The 23,919-nt window shown below is 47.6% G+C and overlaps 1 protein-coding gene across 1 annotated transcript in view; it reads right to left on the bottom strand.

Annotated features, from left to right (window-relative positions):
• LOC111937527 (heparan sulfate glucosamine 3-O-sulfotransferase 3B1-like) overlaps positions 1-21,059 on the bottom strand; it is a 30,080-nt gene extending 9,021 nt beyond the window's left edge. The window contains exon 1 of the mRNA XM_086857709.1: positions 20,445-21,059. Within this exon, the coding sequence (XP_086713835.1) occupies positions 20,445-20,887 (443 nt within the window). The 5' untranslated portion in view covers positions 20,888-21,059. The remainder of the gene's footprint in view (positions 1-20,444) is intronic.
• Between the last annotated feature and the right edge of the window lie 2,860 nt (positions 21,060-23,919).

Genomic DNA, 23,919 nt, shown 5'->3' with positions numbered 1-23,919 from the left:
CAGCAGGGCTGAGCCTGGGGGGCTGCAGACAGAACCAGCTGCCTGCGGGCAGGGGTCACCATCAGACTGCATGCTCAGGTGTCCTGCTGTCAACAGAAGCCCCAGAGCTGAGCTGGTGAGCTTTCCTTTCCAAGGAAGGTTTCATACTGGGTATATTCCTATCCAGCATCTGGAGCCACCCAGCATCACTCTGGGAGATGTTCCCTCTGTTCCAACAAATCCAAGTAATTAGTCCCATGGGTAAGTCTTAAAATCGGGTTGTCCTGTGATGCAGCTGCAGCAATGGCACCTTCCAGTCTCAAACCCCTCTGGCTCCACACCACCACACTTCCTCAATTTCCCTCTGCAAACATGACAGAACTCTCCCAGAGGAGACAGACAAGGTGTCCGGACAAGGTGTAAGGGGTGTTGAAAAAGCAGAAGTGCTGTTATGGACAGGATAAAACACCACAGCACCTAGATGCAGATATGAGATGCAGGCTGGGAGCACTCACAGCAGTCCCCACAGCAGCTCTGCCAACAAATACAGCAAGAAACATTTTCAGTGTAGAATTTTTAGACTTTCTCCCCATGATTGTTCCCTAGAAGCAAGGAAAACAAGGGGAATGGGAGGAAAAGCAAGTCAAATGATTTTAGACATCAGCCATATTCATGCCAAACTCAGGTCTGTAACTCAGAACCACTTGCTTTGCAGCCCAGCACTGCATACACAGAGCATCCAACCTATTGCTGGCCAGTTTCTACCCCATTCCTCACTGATGTTTCAAGAAGACAAAAAGTGATTCCTTTCCAGAAAACCGAATTTTGACAAATCTGATTTTTTTTTCTGGGGAAAGTGCCCCCCAAATCCTCCCAAGAGGCTGTCCAAGAAACTGCAAAAGTTAGATTGAAAAGTTATGGTGAGAAGGTGAATAGAAATTCAAAGGGTAAACACCAAAGTTCTTCTCCAAGCTTAGAGGGAAATAGAATTTTTTAGCCTCCAGAGTAATGACAGAGGGTTTGAAAACCGAAGATGTCACCAAGTTAAAGTACAGCCAGAACAACCCAGAACGTGGTAGAATTCAATGCATGTGATGAATTTAAGATTTTTGCTGCATTTTTAATTTACAGGTTGGAAAGCAGACAGGCCCAGTGGTACCTGTTTGGAACAGTTCTGAGGAACCAAGTGCAGAAGATGAGAGAGATTAAAGTTGTATCCCCTCAGAAGTTGATGCTTTCCAGCCTATTGCATCTCCCTCTGTCTTGTCCCCATCCCAAGGGCAGTTTGGTACCCCATTCCCATCTGGGCATGGTCCTGTTCAGCTTTGCTCCAGTCAGGATCTTACCAAAGCCAAAGGGTTCATTTCACACCACAGTCTGTCAATCTGCCACCTTAAGACATTTTTGAAGAGGGCTCTACTGCAACAGCCAATTCTTACTCTCCTGCTGCTTCTCTGCCTTTTCTCTCCTCCCCATCTCAATAAATAAATTTAGGCAAGTGAGCTAATTATAATATCTTGAAAAAGAGCTGTAGAAGCCCAGGGAAAAATGGGGTAGTACCTCCATTGGTGGTAGCTTTGCCTTACAGTTTATCCTTTCTGCCAAGGTGATTCCCAGTTGTTCCCAGTTTCCAAGGCAGCATGTTGCTGTCAGAAAGCAGGGAAAATGTACAGTGCTGGTAAGAGCAGCCAGGGCCTGGATTAAAACCGTGCAGCTGCAGCCCCATACTGCCACCTGACCATGAAGAGCTCAGAGATGCTCTGGTAATCAAAACCCCACAGCATTGCCAGCTTGGCTCCCAAGGCCACCACACTGGTCCCATCCTGACCTTACCAGGCCCTTTTCCCTGCATGGCTGATCACAAAACTGTTGAATCCCAGCAATACTCCTTAAAAGCAAGAACCTGACTAGCTGTGGGAAAAACTGTTAAAGTAATACAGCACTTTAACTGCATCACAAACCCTGCCACCTGCACACAGGTCAACTTGCTTCAAAATTACCTTCTTGGCTTTGACTCTGCTTTCTGGTGCCAGCAATGGGATGAGGGAATGAGGGAGATGGAGGAAGAGGAAGAAATAGAGAGAGAAGAAACAATAGAATTTCCTCTTTGGGGGTGTAAGTGCTTACTGTTCTATTATTTGGTGCATTGTCTTACCAAAATTTTCCTTGGCTTCAGCTGCTGTTGCATCACAGACCTGTACAGTAGCAGGCAGTCTCTCTTTTTTTTATGACCAGTGGTAAGAGCAACATGTGTGCCTTTGTTTCAAGCAGGAGTCTGTTGTTTGGGTTGGCAAATTATACAACAATAAAAGAGAATGGCTGGGAACCAGCATCTGCCTTTTTGTAATGGATGTAACCCTATCCAGCTCTGTCAAACACTCGCCATGATGATTACACAAACCAGATGATGGGAATTAATGAACTTTGGGAGTGAGGAAGGAGTAGGTGAAGAAGAGGGAAAGCAGGAAAAAAATATATCAGCCTGAAATGAATGTTTTTCTCACCCTCCTTGCCCCCGACCCCAAATCTGCTTGGTGCTCTTCACTTATTGGGGAATTTTGGGGATTAAAGAAGGGAGAGGACAGTAATGGTGTGTGAAGACTACCCATCAAGAAGGTGCTCTAGGACTTCAATAGGACCAAAGAGCCCACGGGTGGCATCACCATGTACCCCACAGGAACAGCCTCTGACCTGGCTGTGGAGTCTGATCTAAGCTCCTTTGATGCAGATAAAAAGCCTCAATCAAAGGTTTGGGGACTGGGGAGACAGATGGCCCTTTCGTCCCCCACTCCACGCGGCACAGCCAGGATGCACCAAACGGCCCTGGTAAATCAAAGCAAGCAGTGCCCCAAGGAGGGGGCAGCACACTGCTACAAATACCAGGGTTTAGGATATTTTGGGGGTTTGGGGGTTAACTTTTTTTTTTAATAAAAGACTTTATCCACCTCTTCAAAAGTCACTGCATTCAAATCAGACCTAGGAGCCACCACAGAGGCTTGTCCCTCTCTCTGTGCTGGGACATGGGAAGCTAACCCAGCCACAGAGCTGAACAGACACTTTGCAGCAGCATCTAAGCACCAACCTGGACAAAGAAGGACCTGATCCATGTACAAACCCTGGAGGGTTTGTGCCTCTGGGAACAGAAATGGGTGTAATGAGCTCCACCAGCCTCTGCTGCAAAGGCAGACTCCCACCCTGTGCCAGCCTGTGCCATCTCTCACACAAATTCTTCCCCTACTGCGTGAGACTAAAAGGGTTAATTAGAAGCAGTCTCATAACCAATACAGGAGTTGCTATCCCTCGCAGGGCTGCTGTCTTCTGTATCAAAGTGCCATCGATGGTGTACCATATAGCTGTAACCTAGAGGGGAGGAATAACTTAGATCAGCAGAAACACTTGATTGGAGTCTTGTCTGCACAGGACAGGCTTATGCTTTCACCAGACAGCACAATAGAGAAGCCCAGGTTCCACAAAGACTCCTGGGAGGCTGATGGGTGCTGTCACCATCACTCCTGGGACATGCCCATTCCTTGGCAAAGGATGTGAAGGCATAAAGGTGGTCTTGGAAGTGGCTGATTGGAGCAATCCCTCTTCCTACCTGAGCCCATGCTCCATGCAGGGCAGGAGGGGTTCAAGGAGCCAAGATCATCCTGGAAACTTGGAGGAAGTGCATCCTCCTTGCAGACACTCACATGAATGCACCCACAGGGTGCTGTCCTCTCCTTGTGGCCCTCTCCTCTCCGGTGGCCTGGGGATCTCCAGCCCTGGCCAGAGGAGGGAAAGGGCAGAACGAGAATGGGCCAAGCAGCACACTGTCCTCTGCTGCTTTCCCAGCCTCCTCCCAAATTCAGCTCCAGAGGCCTTCTTTTGCCTAATGCACTTTGTCCACCTAATAGTCTTCAATCTCTCTTCCAACCCCTTGTGTAGGTAACTGCCCCATTCTTGTAAGTGTTCAAGGCCAGGTTGGATGGCCTGAGAAATCTGGTCTAGTGGGTGGTATCCCTGCAGGGGGCTGACATGAGAGGGATACTCAAGGTCCCTTCCAACCCAGGCCATTCTGTGATTCCTCCTGAACCTCTGCATGCACAGCCTGTCCAAGGAAAGGCTCCTTGCTTTGCTCATTTTCACAAGCCCCTGCCCTTGCACCATAGCCCCAGTCCTTGCACCATCCCTCCCTCCATCTCCAGCCTAGCTCCAAGTCTGGCAAGTACCATACCTTCCCCCAGTAAATCTTTTTGGCAGGCTGAACACTCCCAGGCTACTTGGTCATTCCTCAAATAGAAACTCCTCCAGCCTACAGAACAAACTCAGAATGTTGCCACTGTCACTAGGTAGATCAGACACCAACTGAACACAGACTGCAAGGATGTGGAGCTTTCTTTGGATTAGGAAGGGACAAATTTCCAACTATTTTTTCACCTCTTCTCCAAGTAACAGTGAGAGATATTATTAAGACAAACTGCTAAGCAAGAACTTTTCCTCCTCCTTTTCTGGAGCCAGGCAAGATATCCATCAATGTCCCCGGTTCATTACACAAGCCCTCCTCTTCTCTTTATGTAAACATGGAAGCTTCTTTCTACTCCCCACCATACTTAAAAGCTCTGAACTTCCACTAAATAATTATCTTCACTGGAGGGAGAGGAGCAGCACTTTACATATCAAAGGGCTGCTTTGGAGGGATTTACAATAATTTAAGATGAAATGGTAAATATTCTATTCACTCCAGTTCATCCCCAGTAATAATTATAATCCTATTAACATGGTCCCAAGAAAGTGATTGCATTATCATCTAGCGAGCATCTATGTGGATTTCTTGGAGGGGTGGGATGGGGGAGGCCATAGGCAAGTAAAGAAGGAAAAGCAACAAAAGATGCAGTTGCCAGCATCTCCCTTCCCCCAGCAGGATTTGGGCTCCATTGTCCCGATGCTTCAATAGTGCTTTGCTCTGAAAATAAGGGCTTTTGAGCGCAGTAAGGGGGTGGGGCTGAAATGAGCATCTTATTCCTCTTGGTCACTGCCGCTCCCCTTTCATGGCCGAGGGTCCCCCCTTGATGCCGCTCTGGCGACAAAGAGCACCCGGTGCTGCTCCTGCAGCCCCGGGCCTGCGGCAGTGCCACAATTAAAAGCTAATTGCTGTTTAAGGGTGACTTCTTTAGAATATTGCCCAGCATCACTGGGCTATGCTGCCCACTGGTCAAGTCATGTGAGATTACTCTAATCTGTCTCTATTTCCCCCAAAAAGGACAAAAAGACTGGTTTTGTTTAAAAGTAGAGCAGGGAGAGGGAAGTTCTGTGAAACTCACGATTTAAGGGGGAAAAATCCCCTGAACTCAGCAGGAAATATGACTGAGCTAACTGGCAAACTGGGACTAAAGCCCCTTGATCAGCAGATCACGGCACCAACTGTCTACAACAAACTGTGTTTTATTCCTGCTCCATGACACCTCTTCGTACACCCCATTAACTGTTGTTAACACCAGTGTTTAACTGGAATTTATCCTTGCAGGACGGCCTCAGTCACACCAGTGTAATCCTCTTCCCTCTCTTCTGGCACCTGGAGGCCATCAGTGTGAGTCCCCAGCACTTCCATCAGAAGCAGGCAGCTCAGCTCTGCTTGCTCTGGGAAATCAGCAACCACTCCAGAGCTGCACCATTTGCAGGCTTGTAACAAGCCAAGATAACTGTCACAGTGTGCAAGAGTTTATTGCAAAGCTGTAGAAACATTTTTCTCAATAAAGAAATAGACAACAGTCTGAAAGGAAGGAAAGAGGAAGAATTTTAGGCATCCAGAGAGATTTCAGTGCTTACAACTCACTCCTGATAAAAAAAAAAATTCTCTGGACTGCCTCTTACTGTTTTGCAATCAGAAAAGCCAGCAACTTCTCCCTCAAGAATTTATAGTGTAGTGTTAGCATTATGTGTACTAACCTCCTACGATGCAAAGATTTGATAGATTCACTTATGGATCCATTGCAAGACAAAGCTCTGCTCTTGAAGAGTGCTAGCTCAACACATCCTTCCACCAGAGATACGAATTCTTGAATTCAGCTTTACTTAGGTAGCACAAATCCTGCCCTCATAGGAAGCTGAAACCAGCATCTGGTCTGGGTCAGCACCTGCAAGCACAGAATGTTCTTATCCAGAAAAAAAGCCAGAAAAACAAGAGAGTCAGGGTCTGGAGTTATTTGCTTAATTAACAAACAAAAAAGACAAAAACCCCACAGCTCTTGCAAGGCTTTTGTTAGCTCAGAGTAGGCCTGTGCAGAGGAAGCCTGGCTTGGAAGAGGCTTAAAATCAGACAAAGAAATCATAATGGTGGGACATCCAAAGCACATCCATCGTACCCAGGTGATAGGAGGGTCTCCTGCAGCAGAGGATGTGGGACTAACAAAGTTCACACTAACACAGAGACTCTGATCTTGGGTTTGGCTTTAACTCCATCAGGAGAACAACTGGGCTGTTCCCACAAGTCCCAACCAAAATCCAACTCCTTGCTGTCAGCTTTCTTGCCCTGCAGCAGCCACTCAGTCACATCCAAGAGGCACCAATGCCCACTGCTCATGCCACAGCCCCTTCCCTCTCACCTCTTCCCTGCCACCAAGGCTCAGGCACAAACCCCAGTGAGGCAGGAGCACCAGCCACTGCTGGTGGTACCTTCAGCCAGAGTCCATAGCCCCAGACATCTCCCACACCCACCAATTTGCTCTTAATTGTAGCAACAGCACTAATCCTCTCAAAGATGTTAAACCACCCCAGGCACTGCTCCTCACAGGTCTTCAAGACATCTCTCTTCCTCCTAAGTCCTGGGAAAATGTTTTTTTGCAGTAAAGGGAGCAATATAATCAGGTTAAGCCCCAGAGATGTGAGGATCCGGGATCTGTGGGAGGCAGAAGTGGGTATTGAGACGCACAGAGCTGGCACTGCAGAAAGAATACAGCCTGTTGGCATTCTGCTGCTGTCCCAGGAGCACTAGCTGTTTCAGGAATTAGATGCCCAAACCAAGTCACACCACAGCTCATCCATGGGCGGGTTGAACTACCTGCCACTGCACATGGAGCAGAACATCCTCCTGGCTCATCCCACCTGTGACACCAGAGCACCATGGGACTCTTGCCCCTGGCTAGGACACCAGGAAGTATTTCTAATCCAGGTAGCCCACAGGAGGTTATCCCACCAGCCTCATCCCTAAAGTACCTCCTCTTCCAGGCTCTGCTCCAGTGACTTGTTTTGCTGTATGCTGGAGGTGGTGAGCCAGCAAGCAGGGTACACCTCAATTTGGACCCGAAGGGCACATCTGGTGTAATCAATGCAGGGGAGATGGTCACATCTTGTACCCCCCAGTCACCCGTATGGCAGCAACACCCTGTGACACTGTTTCTATAGCTGTGCAGCAATAGGGAAGTTTCCCAGATTCCCAGAAAAGGAGTCCATTCAAGAGAAAAACCTCTGGTTTGGGCCATTCTAGGGTGAGGGTCCATGCCAGTTATACAGATATAGATTTTTATGGCACACACTCATAAATTAACTTTCTGGTTAAGTAACCATGTAGTGACCACAGCAGTAGCCACTACCCAGCCACCAAAAAGCAGCTGAATGTCAGTGGCCAACCCTGTTCTACCACAGCTGACATTCAGAAACACCTGACAAATTTCTACCCAGGAGAGCACAAGGAAATGAACTTCCCAGGCTTTTCCTCTCCTCTGGGGCACTGCCAAGCCACCACATATCACCTGCTCCAACTTTACTAGAAGGTAGGAAAAAAAAAAAATCCAACCCACATAGCAAAGAGCCAGCCCCAAAAGGAAATAAAAGTCAACTGCCACTCCAGCAAGATACATTCCCCTAATGCAATATTCATAAATCATAGCCCTGCTGAGAGGTCTTTTGTGTTTTCCCCAACACAGAAACAAATGCCCTAATCTGTGTGTCTGCATGGGCAGGTAATGAGTTCACTGATAATGTTGTCCCTTGTTAAACAACTGCATGAGTGGCCCAGCATTTGCACAGGGAGGACTTTGTTTGCCACCTTGACATACATTTCTCCTAATTAAGCCCAGCCTTCCTGCTCTGGGTCTGGTCTTTACAGCCATGATAAGAGAAAAAAGCCTCCCAAAAAGCTTTGGAGACCTGAGCAATACCACAGGTCTCACCCTTTGGATCATAACCCATGCTGGGGGAGCATCCCCAGTGACTTGTCTACCCTTGGGGTAAGATGTGCCAAAGTCAGGCTTGAGCCATTGTGCTGAGTTAGAGCCCCAAAAAGGGACTAGTGGCAGCTCTGCTTCTCTTCCTCAGCATGGACATAACAAAACAGGGAGGGGAGCAGAGACACTGTTCACCAGCAGCACTTTCCTCTGTGCACTGACATGCCCTGGAACATCTTCCATATCATGCCTGAACCAGAGACCACTGGCTATTCCACAGCACTTGGGAAGGGATCTCACAGGATGGCCAGGGCCAGACCAGGCTTGAAACGAACCTTGAGACACATTTACATCTATGGTTTTAAAAAAAAGCCATGTAGGATCTCCAGGAATTCACTTTCTGCACCTCAAGGGATCCAATGGGCATCCAGCACCACCTGAACAGCAAAGACCTTCAAAACAACAAGCTCAGAAAACAGTCAACTTTCCATTTTCATGATGAAAAAATAAAGTTATGGATTATTTTTGCCCTTTCTGATCATGTACATGTGTTCCACAGGCCAAGTAATGCCAACAAGGTGCAACCTCCACTTGCCTCTTCAGCAACACCAAACCAGCCTTGAAACTGTGCAGCACTGAGGCTTCTCCTCAACTGTGGTAAAGGGAAGGGGATGCCCCTCTGACCATCAGAAGATCTTCCCCGTGGCCTGTAACATCAGGGAACAACAAACCCATCAGAGGAAAACAGAGAGGGTGCTCAACCAACAAAGCATGTACTCACCAGCTGCTCATTACCATCAACATTTCATTGAGTGTGTCAAGAATTTAAAATTGGTTTAGACTTTATTCCCAGCTGAGACACTTAATTAACTTCTGAAAGTCTCCTGCTCCCTTCTCAGAAGGGAGAGGTGGCACCAACCACAACCTGAACCATCAGTAATCTGGGCACTGGCCCGGTCAGTGTGACCCTCACTGGAATGAGCTAACTTTGCCACCCACTGGAACAAAGGCCTGGCAAATTAATACATTGGTGATCCTCTTAGTACTGATCCCTAAATGCATTTTAACACAAATGGGATTGTTACCTCAACTCATTTGTTAATGGATTTGTGATTTGCTCTCATAAAGGAGTAGCACTGAAAATCAAGATCTCTCCATGATAAACAGGCCAGGGCAGTGAGACATTTGTCCAGAATGAGATGTTTTTCTGCCAACATCTCTACTCAGGCCAAGGTTAATCTCCTGACTGTCCCCTCCTTTTGATGCCTCACATCAAGCATCAAAGACAGAAAATATAATAATTTCCAGGACAAAAACCCAGCATGCCCATTGAGGCAATCAGGCTAGAAGTTTGGGGTGCCACAACATTCCTGGGTTCCCAGTGACACTGCAGGACTTGGGGTAAAGCAGAAGGAAACCAAACCAGCCTTGGGAAGGAGAGAAATTCCCAGTGAAGGAGGGAGACAGGTGCCAATTAGGGAAACATGAAGGAGCAGGTCTGTCTGCAGACTGCCTTTCTGCCCAGTCATTACCTGGGATCATGGCGTGGTCATAAACAGTCAATGACACCCAGCCAAGAGATCTTTAAAGAGCAGGCTCAGCTGGTGGAGATGCTCTGCTGCAAGTACAACAGATGCAAAATACTGCTTCTCATTAAAAAGGTATTCACATAATTAAAGACTTCCCATGGCCATACCAATGATTCGATCTAGTCCAGAGCACTCAGGCAGTATTTAAGAGGGCCTGCTTCCTTTTTCTGATGGCTTGAGTTGTCTTCCTGTGTAACCCTGCCATCTCCTCACACCCCACACAATGTGATGACAGGTCCATGCCTGTGGTGACAACCAGGAAGGACCTTATAAGCAAGACTATATGTGCCAAAGCCCACCAGCATCCTCCAGCATTACACCCTGCTTTCATTCAGAACCTATTTCCTTCCAGAGCCAGCCATTGGGCTGAAATATCCCCAAATCCTTCAAGCCCTTGTACATAAAGAGCACTGTGGGCCAGTTTGACAAGTCCTTAGAGCACAACCCAAGTGAAATGACTTTTCACTGAACACTGAGGACTCTGAATGACAGCTATTATTATTCAGATGAAACCAAGTGTCAGATTAACAAATCAATAGGCATAAGAGATATTAAATGGGTGACCATTGAAGCTTTTCAAATACTTAAACATATGGATGAACCAAATGTGAATTGTAATTGACTCACCCACACCTTTGATCTCTACACTCTTGGGTTCTCAAAGAGACAGCCCAACCCCCTCCAACCCAGCTGAACTGATCTGGGACTCCATTGTGAGCCTCACAAAGTCCTTTCTCTCTGCCTCCATCCCCTGGATGTAGATGCAGCCTGGTGCTTGAAAAGTGAGAAAAGCCAGCTGTGACTTTGAGAGCCAGGGGGCTGGAGATGGACAACCTACACTACCAAAACACAAACTCTCATATGGAGCCCATGACCCTGGGCATCTCCTCCACCAGTCCTCACCCCTGTTGGTGGCCCTCAGTCAACTAGACATGGATGAGGAGATGGCCTAGGAAGCAGGAGTGAGCACAGGCAGTGGCAATGCTCATTCCCCCACTGCTCCTGGAGTCGGACGTGGGGTCTTTTTGGTTTTCAAGGATTTCCCTATGAAAACCAAGGATCAGACTTTGCTGATGGGTTCAGGGCATGTACATGCACTTGCTGTAAAATCTGGGCTGGTCTGGAAGAGATGGAACCTGCTCTGCCCTTCTCCAACTACCTTGACAGCACATAATCACTTCTTCTTGATTAAGAAATCTTATTTTTATTTTTCCTTAAGATGTTTCTGCAGCTATATTGAAAATAACGCAGAACTTAAATAAATATTCTCCCTAAATTTTTACATTTGGAGAGAGTTTTGACCAGGTTTAGACAGACGCATGAGAAAATAAATAAAAGAGCATTATCAATTTTGATACCATACAAACCTCATCTCTCCAGGAGTCACAAGTCAAGCAATTGTTGGTGTTTAGTTTCAAGCCTCATTACCAACTTAAGTTTCTGTATCTCTTCCGGGAAGAATAAGTCCAGCTTATTCTTCCCTCTCCATTCTGGAAATGCCACAGAAACATGCATTCAGGGAGGTTTTGAGCCCCACACTGAAGCTTCCCCATGTTCCCCATGATGGGGAACAAGCTGTCCATCTTAGCTCTTGCTACACTGAGTCTCAAAGCAACAGGAGCTTTGGAATGCCTGTTACTGAAGGCAAATGCCAGCAGCTATTCCCAGCACGGGGCTATTCCCAGCATCGGGCATCACCACCGAGTAAATCGATTCACTCTGGGAAGGCAGAGACTTGGCATGTGCCCTGTCCTCCAGCACCAGGAGTGGGTTTGATGGGGAAACTGGGTGAGGCAGAGTAGGCATTGCTCTGCCCCTATCATTTCTGGGCTCCGACCCAGCTGTGCAGCTGCTTAACCCAAGTGGTGAGCCCTGCTGAAACAGCCGAGCCTGCAACAACTGCAGGGTTCACCCGCAGAGGAGCCCCAGAAGAGGAAGACTATGGGAAGGCGGAGAAGAGGAAAGTCACGGGCTCCTAATCTACTTTAGGCCCACATGAACTTTCTGTTTATATATAGCGTAATTAATTATTACACTGCATTGAGCAGTTTGACCTTGAAATCATCTCCAGGGGGAGGCAGCAGTAGCAGCACAGCTAGGGCAGGGGGCCAAGGCTCCGGTGTGTGCCCAGACACAGCGCAGGGCCAATGGCTCCTCCTGCACGCCCGGCTGTCCCAGCCCCAGCCTGTAATTACCAGGCTTCGGAGCAGACAGCAGCTCCCGGCCCCCTCATCTTGCAGCAAACCCAGCTTGAAACCCTAACCGGCTATTCCACTTCTGCTTTGGCAAGGCTGATATCTCCTCTCAAGGTTTTCTTCTCTGCTCAACACCCCATATTAGCTATTCCCTCTGCTTTTCCAAATGCCATGCAGACAGCCCAAGGCTCATTAGTTACCAGACCAGCTGAAGAGGAAAATTAAAAGGGATAAAAAAGATATTACAAGCTTTGTGTTAAGTTGCAAAAAGTTCAGTGCACTGCACTGGGAAAAAGGAAGATGGGCTTTGCTAAGCATCTCCTCGACAAAGAGCAGTGTCCAGCTGCCTGGCTTTTTGCAGCTCATTTTGGTTGGTCCAGGGATAGTAAAGTCAGAGCAGGAGCCAGGGATGCTCAGAGTCACCCAGACATCTACTACTGCTCTGCTGGTCCTAGGTGAGACCTTCATGAGCTTGCTCCATTTCAGCCCACTTGCAGAAGATGGGAACCCCCTAGCACTCAGGAGATTGGATCCAATCTGGCACAATTCCCTAAACGTGGCACCAGAGGCGTGTGCAGGAAGCTCAGAGCAGAGGCACAACACCTCAGTGTCAGGCAGCATGTTTGTTTCAACACGCAGAGACACAGGGCACAGCTCAGTCATAGGGTCCCTCTGCAATTCATGTTTAGCAACAGTGTTCCCAGTCCTGTGTACAAACTAGCTGAGGGCTATGTGCAGCCACTCCAGGACCCAAGGACTGGGACACACCTTCTGTTTACTCCAACACCTCCTGATTTCCTTCCAAGTCTAATACACCTTTAGAAAAACAAACCAAAGGCATGCCAAAGCTGCAGGCCTTGCCAGTTTTTAAACAAATATTTAATAGCTCAGCGAAGCAGCAAAGCACTTTATAAGGAAGATGCTGGGGTTTTGTCCTCCCTCTAGTGACAGGAGGATCCCTGCTCTGAGCCTGCTTAGCCACTGCAGCCCCTGGACCCCATCCCAAATCAAAAATGCTACTGCAGCTTAACCCCAGTGCAATTGCCCTTTCACTAAATGAGCACTTTTTCAAAGATTTCCTATCTTTTTTTAATCCTGAAGTTTTAAGTTTTCAAGTTGCAAGGCTTTCAAGCTTTAATGCAAGTTTGCATTTGATAAAAAGGCTGAAAGTTGGGGATTTAATATAAAGCTTGTCAAGCTGCTTTACTGAAGTTAAGAATTGTAATGGACTTTGGGTTCTGTGGGGATGTGTTCTGCACATTCACATGGATATATGCTGAGGGTCTGATCTTGGAGCCCTTCCCTAAGCAGGGTTCTGGACTGCATTCCACACAGTCATATCGGGGACCTGGTTCAGCCTCTGTCACCATATACTGCTGAAGACTCATCTCATCAGAGCCAACCTCCCACATGAAAAAGTGTATTTTTTAAAGGGAATTGGTGTAGCAGAATACAGTCGTACTCAGTACTGTTAGACCATGTTTGTGGCAATGCAATTTGGCCTTGTGTTCACTCTTAGGAAGGATCTATCAAATGTGCACATCCAGCTGTAATGTTGTATATTGGCATATAAAATGAAAGCCCACACACAGTAATTCTCTCTTTATTCTGGAAGAACTGCCTGCTGCACTGACAGGAATGCAAAGTCTGTGCCAGTTCCAGGGAAAGGTTACAACTGCTCACTTTTACTACAAACCAGCCACCTTGTGGATTCGCAGAAATCCCCAGCAGCACCAGCAGAGAAGACTGGCCAAATTTCAATTCTGACTTATGGAATTTTATCAGCACAACACTCACAAGAAGACCAGGACAAGGGAGGATGACACCCACCAGCACAGGGATAGCAAAGCCAGGCTCCATGTGTGATACTGTACAAGCCACATCAAGGGCAAGGTCAGTCAGCCATGCAGCTCTGCATCCCAGATAGGCTGCAAATTAAACTCTTTGTCAGACCTGCTGCCAAACAGAGACATGACTCCCTTGATGCCAGGGTTAGGTCACAGCATCCCTCTGTACAGATGTTCTTCCTCCCTCCCTTTTCTGCACAGAGGGGAGAAAACAAAATTGCTTTGCTTTAGAAGCAGGCTAGTTCCAGGGTGTTTCCAAGGAGGTTAACATAGATGTAAAGCATTTAGCAGAACCTGGAATTATTTTTCTCTAAATAAAGCTTCCCTAGCCACCATGTGGCAGGGAACTGCCATGCTCACATATCTTGATGGAAAAATTTAAAAAATTGAATTACCCATTTACCAGAAATCAGCGTGAGATCTGCCAGCAGCACCTGTACACCTATTTTCCTCTAACATTCCCACCAACATCATCTAAAATCCTAAACACCCAAGTTTCTGGTCTTCTCTGAATGATTCCTGAGGCCACAGGGCCAGGAAGACAGGTCAGGCAGCCAAGCAAGCCAGCTCACAGCTCCCAAAACTCCCTCCTCACCTCTGGACCCTCCCAGTACAAGGGCACCACATGCTAAATCATCATCACTGAGTTCATTTTCCTCCTCCTTCGGTGCTATTCCTAAGAGGAAAACCACTATGGGGAATGCTCAAGCCAGCATGGCACCAGGAGAGATTGTCCCCATTGGATCACAATTATGAAGTAACTAAGGTACACTGCACATCCCAGCCAAGTAGACCATGCTCTCCCTAGCTGGAGACAGAGGGACTGTGCTCCTGACCCCCATTTCTTCCCCTCAACTGACCCATGGCACAATGTGATGCCCTTCCTCATTTGTCTCTGCACCCCTTCTCATCACCTTCAGACTGGGAGAAACTCCCTGATGGCAAAGTTACACCACCACAAATGCCTGTCCTGAATTACCCCCACCTTTCCTCCGAGCCTGCTGATAATCAGTATCTTTCATCACAGGACCCCTGGTTTCCATTAAGAAAGCTAAGATAAGGTCCATTTACTCTGTTGCCTTCTGTCTGCTGATGGGCTGAGCACCTTTAGAAAGCACATGGTGTTTCTTGCAAGCTAATTAAAGACACAGCAAGCTGCTGAAAGACCTGGAATTGCAACAGTTAGGGCAAGACCCGGTAGAGTCAGCAGCAGCAAGTCAGGACCCAGCACAGCACTTAGTCATTTCCCACAAACCAAGGAAGAAGCCTCTCCAGCCCATCCTCACACACCACATGGTGACAACAGGTAGTAGCTGATAGCCTCTGACCCACCATTTACACCACTGAGACACTGTGCCCCACTATTTGTTGTTCTTTGAACCTATAGGTTACCCATCCCACATGGCCCTGGCCCATTCATTATCACCTGAACCCATTGGTCACCCATGGTCACACCACCAGGAAACATGAATCCTGTGTTGAACAATCACTAAATTAGACTTCTTCCAAGTTGGGATGGGTAAATAGCCCCAAACCCAGACTCAAGTGAACAGAGCAGCTCAACAAGAGAGGCCCAAATACAGGACATTCCTATCATCAGGTAGATTGGAAATACACCTCCAAAGAACAGGGGTTTGGGTAGAGTTTCTATAGCCACTGCACCCAGACCTTGCTGGATGCTTTTAAAAACAAAGCCTTGCCTGGAAGTGCCTTGAGATATCCAAAACTCGCTGTGTGTTACAGACACCTGCCATGGCCCACTTGAAAAGAAAAAAAATAATAAATCCCAAACCCAGAGCCCATGGGTCTTCATTCCCGTCATTTTCATGCCACGGAGCACAACGCTCCCAGCAGGCCACACGGTCTTGTGCTAACACGATTAGCCAGGCAGATCCACCATCCTCATCCGTCACCCCCAACACTTGGTCAACTTTGAAAAGTTCAGCAGCTCAACAGGTGAGGCCATGAAACCTGATCACAACAGACAATGTCATTCCCCCCAGCGTCGTGCTGGGAAGAACTTGTCACGTGCGTCATATCGGGCAACATGCTTGAAACAGAGCAGTGCACTGAAACCCCAGCAACACGAATAATCTTTGCCATCTGTTTGAACAACTCAACCCTCCTCAGATCTACAGGAATGATCCCATGCAAACACAAGGGCCTTGCTGACTGATTATAGCAGCCCAGCCCTTCTTTTTGGGGGCCATTTTCCTCCCAGTGTTACACAGCAGTTCTGGAAGTGTAGGGAGCCGCTGCAGTGGCCAAGGGGGCACTCAACTCCACGCACATTCTGAGGGGACCATTAAAAGTCCCCACTTGCTTAAGTACAATACAATGCAAGGTCAGGAGTTGAGTTTAAATTTTTTTTTTTTTCACATCAAGAAAAGTAAATACCAAAATCATTTAGCAAAACCTTCCCAGACAACACAACTGTCCTTTAGGATATGTTTGTTCTGACCCAGCACAACTCGTGGGAATGCAGTGGAGGAACCTGTCTTTGCTCAGATGCAGTCATTTGCACCCAAATTCCAGTTGGGAGTATCAGGACTGCTCCCAAACTTCCTGGGGCAAATAAACCATGTAACAGTTGGTAGAAACCAACCACAGTTCCTTCTGTGCTGCCAGGTCCATGCCTCACCGGGAAAGCAATTAAGCAGGAGGTATAAAACCTTCACTAAAGCTGAGCTTATAGAGAATGGCCAAACACAGGGCAAAATCCTGCCTTGCTCAAGATTCAGTTCATCAGGGCTTTCACCCCAAATTTGACCGTAATTTCCTTTTTCTTCCCTTGCTCCCAGCCTGGCTGATTGTAAGCACCAGCTTGTACCCCCACACATTCCTTGGGGGGAAAAAAAGGAGGCTTATGGGGAAAAATAAAAAAAAAAAAAATAAGGAAGTTTCTCCCAATTCAGGAATTGCTGACAAGCATCACTTTGCACACTGAAGTTCAAGCAATTTGGGAGTCTAAGAAATGCATATTTGAAACAGCTTATCACACACCACCAGACCACAGGGCATGATCTTGCTGATACAAATCACCCATTCTCAGCAAGGAGAATGAAGTAAGGCAACTTAGCAGTAGTGGGAAGACAAAGCACCAGCATTTTAAGAATTTTCCATAAGAGAAAAGAAGAAAAAATGACAAGAGGTTTCCCTGGTGCTAGAGGCAGAGGAGCTCAGCCTAGTCCTGCTGTTGCAGTTGTAGCTGGCACAGCCACGGCACAGGGGCTCCTAGCAGAGAGCTACAGACTTGAAATATAAATCAGTGACATTGAGCAGGGCTGGCAATGCCCAGCCCAAGGCAGGAGGGACTAGGCATTACAGCTCACTGGGCTGAAAATAATAATAAAAAAAGGAACAACCCAAAGCATGTAACACTAATGACAATCATTTTTTCCTTACACTAATTATAAGACAACAGGCTTTCAAGTCTAGGATATTTCAAAATGCATCATTGCATTTGTTCAATCAAATTAAGAAAATAAAAGAAATTCAACAACTGATTTTCTAGGCTTACAAGAAGCACTTCTTTCCTCCCCACCAAGCTCTACAGTAAACCCCAGAGAGAACGACATCCCTACAGGCCGCTCAGCCAGACACAGGCTGTGGAGCTGAACTCCCTACTGTCACAAAGAGGGAGCTTCTTAACTATCCAAAAATTCAAGGCACTTCATAAAATTGGTTTGTAATAGTGGCTGGATCCCATTTATCCTCTGTCATGGTATGTATTTTCAGTAGAAGCAGTTAACATACTGTATTCATTATTAGGGTGGGGGGGGAATCCTGCAATGTGCCTACATAAGTTATTTCCATTAAATTTTAGTTACCTCACTATCGATAAGAAGCATTTCATTTTTCCTGTTTTCCCTCTGCTTCCCAGGAATGATACTCGGCACCACTTGATGGTGTTCTGCATTCCACACTACAGCAACATATTTCATTTCGCTTGACAGAAAATGGAGCAAGTTTGTGTTCCCTCCTTCTAAAATTATTTTCAATAGATGAAAACTTCAGACAGAAATAAGTAGTTAAACAGGATTAATCAGAGTTGCCTCCAAAAATAAGAATTCATCAAGCTAAACAAGTGGATTTGATGCCTCTGCATCTTGAAAATCTGAAAAAAGATATTTTGGATGGTAGGAACAACTTAAACAAAAACTCCTAACAAATACAAACAAATTTAGCCAGTTAGCTAAAACACAGTTCAAATGAGACGCGAGTCAAAAATTCCATCTTCATCTTTTCAAAGCTAGCCAATTGGATTTACACTGCACTCTGGGTGCTGAGGACACAGTAACTCCCCTCGTTCCAAAGTTCAGCTGATTTGAGCAAAAACATCTGAAAAATAGAGATGAGGCTTGCCCAGCTCACTGCACGATGCTGACACCATGCAACCTTTCATAGCATCATTAATCCAACTATACTGAACCAGTAACAAGAAAATATAAACACATCTCCTTATTAATACTAAGATAATAAATAAAAGCCTCATTTATGTCTGGGAGAAATAAACATTTTCTTGAGAAGTGCTGAGAAGCCAAGATTCATTGAAGTCAGCAAGAGCTTGGAGTTACTACTGTATAGGATCTGATTTCCAATGACAAAATTTTTAGGAACAAACTTTTGCATTTAATTCTAATTAAGTTAGAAATAATGCACAATATATAACAACTTGTCTGGTTTTCATCTTCCCCAAAGTATTCTGCATTATTTAGTCCCCCTTAACTGACCTAGGTCTGAATCCCACAGACAACCATACACACTCCCGTCTTCGGGGTGAATCACACACGACTGATTCCAATACTTCCAGCATCATTTACTCTTGCTGCTTGAGAGCATCACCACCCAGACCTCGAAATTTATCAGATTTCAGCTAAAACAACCCCTTTGCAAAGATACTAATGAAAAACTACAGTGTATTTGCAGGGACAGGGCCCACACTGCTTAAAATTCAGCAGCTGATAAGGTGAAGCTTTAGGAAGTTAAACACAACTTTGATACCTGTTCTCCAAATTTAAAAATAATGTGTATCCTTTAAATATTGGCTTTCACCCACTACATTTGGGATAACAAATGAACTCAATCATAAGCATTATTCTCTCCTTCTCCCCTTCCACCTCCTACTTGTAAAAGATTAATCAACCATTTCATGGTCTAATTTAGGTGCCTAATTAAAAACAGAGTTCAACACATACAACACCATTTTGCTAATAAATCCTGACAGGTTTTCTGCTCTGTTGTATGCAAGTTCTCCATCAAAATGCAAGATGAATACTTTTTAAAACTCAGTTGAATTTACAAAGGTTCCATTTGTGCTGCTGTGGGATAACACACCACATCCTACACCGAGACGACAGAATTTCTTAAAACGAAACAGCTTTCAAAAATTACTTCCTCCTCATCAGATCTTATCCTGCACTCATTTCACTAACTGCTGAGGGATGGCAACATTAAAAAAAGAGACAGAAACCTAATTGGACTTGCCTGGTGGGAGTTTCAAGACTACAAAGAGGTTACAATTCGTAACTTCATAGCTGCCATCTAGCTTCAAAGTTTCCATCTCTGCTCCTTTAGCTTTCCTGTAAACACTCAGTAGAAAAACATATTCAAAGTACTCCTGATAAGGAAGTTCAATCGGAAAAGGCCGGGAAAGGCCGGGAAAGGCACCGAAACCGGAGTCGCCCCTCGCTCGGTGTCCGATCGCTCTTCTCCGCACCCCCCGCCGTCCGCTCCGCCGAGCCCACCCGCACGCAGACATCCCGGACCGGGCTGCTCCTCGCAAAACCACTTAGAATTACAACCATCCTTACAAGATGCTAGCCAGAAATTTATAATTTTCTCCCAATCCAAAGGGTTCATCCCGTTCCCGACGCGCCCGTTTCCCACCACACCCCACACCGCTCCCGCCGTCCAGCGCTGGGCTGGCGATCGCGACCTCGGGCAACCGATCAGCTCCAGAGATGAGTACGGGCTAGGAGAAAGCTAACGGAGACTAAAGGCAGGGAGCGAATGAGGAGGTTTTATCTGAAACTGCCGCCTGCCAGTCCCAGGCAGCGCTACCGGAACGGGTCAAACCCTCTCCAAAAGTGTCAAAAAATTCCCAAACGGGTAAACCCTCCCCACCTCGCCTTCCCCATATAGAAAAGGGGAAAAAAGATAACGGGTCAAATCCCACTCCAATGGGTTAAAAAAAACCAAACCAAACGGGTCAAAATGCCCGCAAAAGTGCGGTCGTTGAGCGCACCGGCTGCCAGCGATGCAGACCCGGGAGACACACCAGTCATCCCGCAGCAGCACCTTGAGCTGGAGCAAAAATACTCTCCAGCAAAAGACCTGCAAGTACAGCGAAATAAGAGTGTTTAAAATTATTAAATTAATATTTAACCTTTATATAAAGATTAAATACGGTTTGGCTAGCGGAAAACCTGCAGACGCCCCGCCGCCGCCTGGGCTAACGGGGACCGCAAGTTGTGCTCTGGGTTTATTGTATTTTTAGGGGTTGCTTTTTCGGGGGTAAGCATTTAGTGGAATCCTAGTTAAACTCATCGCCCCTGGCGCTCCCCAACCTGCTGCTCCGGAGCCCGGGACGGCCGCATCCCCGCACCGGGACGGCGAGCGCAGGACGGCGGGGACACCGCTCAGCCCCGTCCCGCCGCGGGGCCGCTCCCGGCCTGGCCCGGCCCGTACCTGTACCAGGCGAGTCCCCGCTCGTAGTTGCGGTCGAAGAAATGAGGCTCGGCCCCGACGGCGCGTACGTCGGGGTGCACCCGCAGGAACTCCAGCAGCGCCCGCGTCCCCCCCTTCTTGACGCCGATGATGATGGCCTGCGGCAGCCGCTTGGTACCGGAGCCGTTAAAGAAGCTGGAGATGGGGCTGCCGGCGTCGAGGGCTGCCCGCTGCTCCTCCAGGCTGCTCTCCTCGCCCGGCTCTCCCGGCAGCAGCGGAGACAGCGGTGGGGCGATGCGGGGCGGTGCGGATGACCCGCGGGTCGTTAGCCCGGCGCAGGAGCCGGCGCACGAGTAGAACATATAGAGCCAGAGGAAGAGCATGATGAAGAGCAGCAGCAGCCTCCGCCTCAGCGGCGGCAACGCAACGGGGACATCGAGGCAGCGGTTCAAGCGCTGCCCCATGTGCCCGCAGGCGGACCGGGAAGCATGGCTGGAGCCCGCCCGGCTCGGCTCGGCTCTGCCCGGCGCCTCATGGGCACCCGCGGAGCCTCAGCACGGCCCCATCGCCGCCGCCCGCCCAGCGCCGTCTCCCGCCGCCGGCAGCGCAGGCAGAGGCAGCGGCGGGGCGGGGCGCGAGCCCGGGGGGTGGGCGGAGCCCTCAGCCAATCACAGCCGAGGGTTCTCGCATAATAAGGAGGGGCGGGGAGAAGATAGCCTTGGACGCGCTTATTGGCTGATGGCGGGGGCGTGGCCCCGCCGGGGCGGGGCCTTGTCGCCCGCCGTCGTGGCGAGGTTGCCGCGGGCCCGCTGGACACTCCCGGAGCGGCTCCCGTAGGGGTCCGGGGGCTGCAAATCCGCTGCCATGCAGGGGTGTCCCGTGCCTTGTTCCCCCCACGGCTGCAGGGAATCGCGAGCTGGGGGTCAGGCACTGGAGGCATTATGGTGTTGGGGACATGTCGCTCATTCCTTTCTCCTCCTTACCCCCAAACATTTGGGTAGCAAGGTTTCCCAGGGAGACTTTATTGTGGTCTTTTAGTACCTAAGGTGGGGGGTTATAAAAAAGGTGGGGACAAACCGTTTACCACAGTCAAGGGATAATGGTTTTAAACTGACGGGGGAAGGGTTAGATTAGATATTAGGGAGAATTTTTGAATTTTTTTTACAATGAGGGTGATAGAACACTTGCTGAAGTTGCCCAGAAAAGCTGGGGATGGCCCATCCTTGGAAACATTCAAGGCCAGGGTGGAAGGGGCTTGGAGCAACCTGGTCCAGCAGAAGGTGTTCCCACCTATGGTAGGGGCTGGGCTATGTGACCTTTAATGGTCCCTTCCAGCACAAACTATTCTGTGATACTATGATTTGCCTATTCTTTTGATGAATTGGCTTTTCAACCAGCTGCACTTTCTGTCATGCTGTATTTTCTGAAATTCATGCCTGTGAAAATTCCTGGTGAGATTTGCCATAGTCCACATTATGGGAGTAACACAGAAACCAAAGCCAGCAGAACAGGTCCTGAAAGGCAAATTAAGAGCATCTGTCTGAGGAGATACTTCCTCCAATACCATTAGCTGTGGGACCCTCCTTTCCAGAATCAGATCACTCTGGCATTCTCCAGGTATGGGGATTCCATAGAAGTGCTTTAGCCAGAATTCTCACAGCAATCACACAGCTTACAGCTGCATTTGTGCAGCTTTTCTATCATGTTTTTATTAAAAGATTCATAAACATTTGTACAGATTTTGCTGTTTTCAGAGCACTTAGAGTAAGGTTTTGCTGAAACCTCTTTATTTTATTTTTAAATTCTCTCCCAAACAAGAGGAGAATCTTTTCATAATGAAGATCCTTAATTTTATGTGTCAGAAGCAGCAGTATAATCCTGACTTATTCATATAATCAAGTGTACATCAATTCCTGAATTGTTGTGCAAAAGTGAACTGTTTCCATCACACTGGCTGTGGTGTGAGAATCTTGTAAAATAATCTGAAACTATAAACAGGAGTTTACAAACTAATTAAACCAAGCAGATGGAAGAGAGGAAATAAGATCCTGAGAGGTGTATGACTTTCTAAAAGTTGCTCAGTGGGTTAATGCCGAGCTTGGGCCACCCAAATCTCCATCAGTACCAGTGTCATTCATCCTCATTCTCCCCAGGACCAGGTACATTGTCAACAGCAAACAATTCCAATGTTTCTCTGCGGTGAGATAAAATAGGTGGCACTGCTGGGCTCTGTGGTATGAAGAGTGATGCCAAACCAAGCAGAGATGGAGGTGCCAAGCTGTGGCAGGAGGAAGGAGGAATTGCTTTCCAGTTTCCCTCTGTGTGCTGGCAAAGCTCTGCCAGCTGGCCCAGGTGGGTAATTATGAAGGGAATTAAAGAGGACAGTTCCCGGCAATGCATGAATCACAGCTGTGGGCAGCCATCATTCCATGTGTGCCTCTCCTGCACCCAGGTTTACTCACCTCTGCATTTGGTGTTTCCTACAATTTCAAACAGAAAATCTGCTGCTTCCACGCATGGGTTGCTCCACTGCACATTCCCACACCCATGAGCTAACAGGGAAACCATTCAGATGGAATAATTCTCCCTGTTCCTTACATCCCCCAGCACCAGCCAGGATAACGTCAACAAAATGTCACAGAAAGTTGGTTTAAGCCTTAAATATTTGTCAGCTGTAGCTTGTAAAAGTTGGATTGGCTTTTTAAGAAAAATAGCCCCAAGATAGGTTTTACTGGAATTGTATCTTCAACAGTTGGATGTCAGGAGTTTTCCCCCTGGGAATTGCAAATGGATAAGTGATCAGAAAGAGCATCCATGCAGAGGTACATCAGGAGGAGGGCTGGGCTCTGCCTGGAACACAGAGTGTGGGTGAGAGAGGTTTTGACCACTGGGTTGGGAGCCAATTGTGGCTCCACCCTCCAGACTGACCCACTGCCTGCAGCAGGAGCCTGCCTGTTGCTTGGCAGAACACAGGTCACCTCCACTCCTGCTGCCATCTCAAGAGCAGGGCTCCAGCTATGCTCAACACTTGCTTCCGGCTCCTGGAATTTGCTTAACATGCCTCAGGCAGCAGTTGTGGCAGAAGCATGTGTGCTCTGGCCACAGATGGGGGCATAGGGCAAGAAAAATTTTGAAGAGAGTTAGAAAGGGACAGGCACAACCAAAAATTCACAGCTGGGTTTGCTCCGTGCCCTAGAATCAGAGCAGTGGTTGTCTTGCTGGCTGGTTAATCAATAACTAATTGAGCTGCATCAGTACGGTTTCCATATCCTATTTCTCGATGATTATTGATTAGACAGATGGCATTGGGAAGGTGCAGCTCCTGACAAGGGTAGCACTTACTGGAGCACTGTTGAGATGGGCCTGGAGAGTGCTCAGGTCTGTAAAATGCACTTATTAAACCAGGGCAGAAAGCAGAGAACCCAGCAGGCCTTCAAACCAAGATGATGGCTGCCCAGAGAAGCTGTGGATGTCCCAGTCCTGGAAGTGTTCAAGG

This window comes from Cyanistes caeruleus, chromosome 19, assembly GCF_971803275.1.
Source record: "Cyanistes caeruleus chromosome 19, bCyaCae1.hap1.1, whole genome shotgun sequence".
NCBI classification, from domain to species: Eukaryota; Metazoa; Chordata; class Aves; order Passeriformes; family Paridae; genus Cyanistes; species Cyanistes caeruleus.
This window is presented reverse-complemented; position numbering and strand designations above follow the sequence as displayed.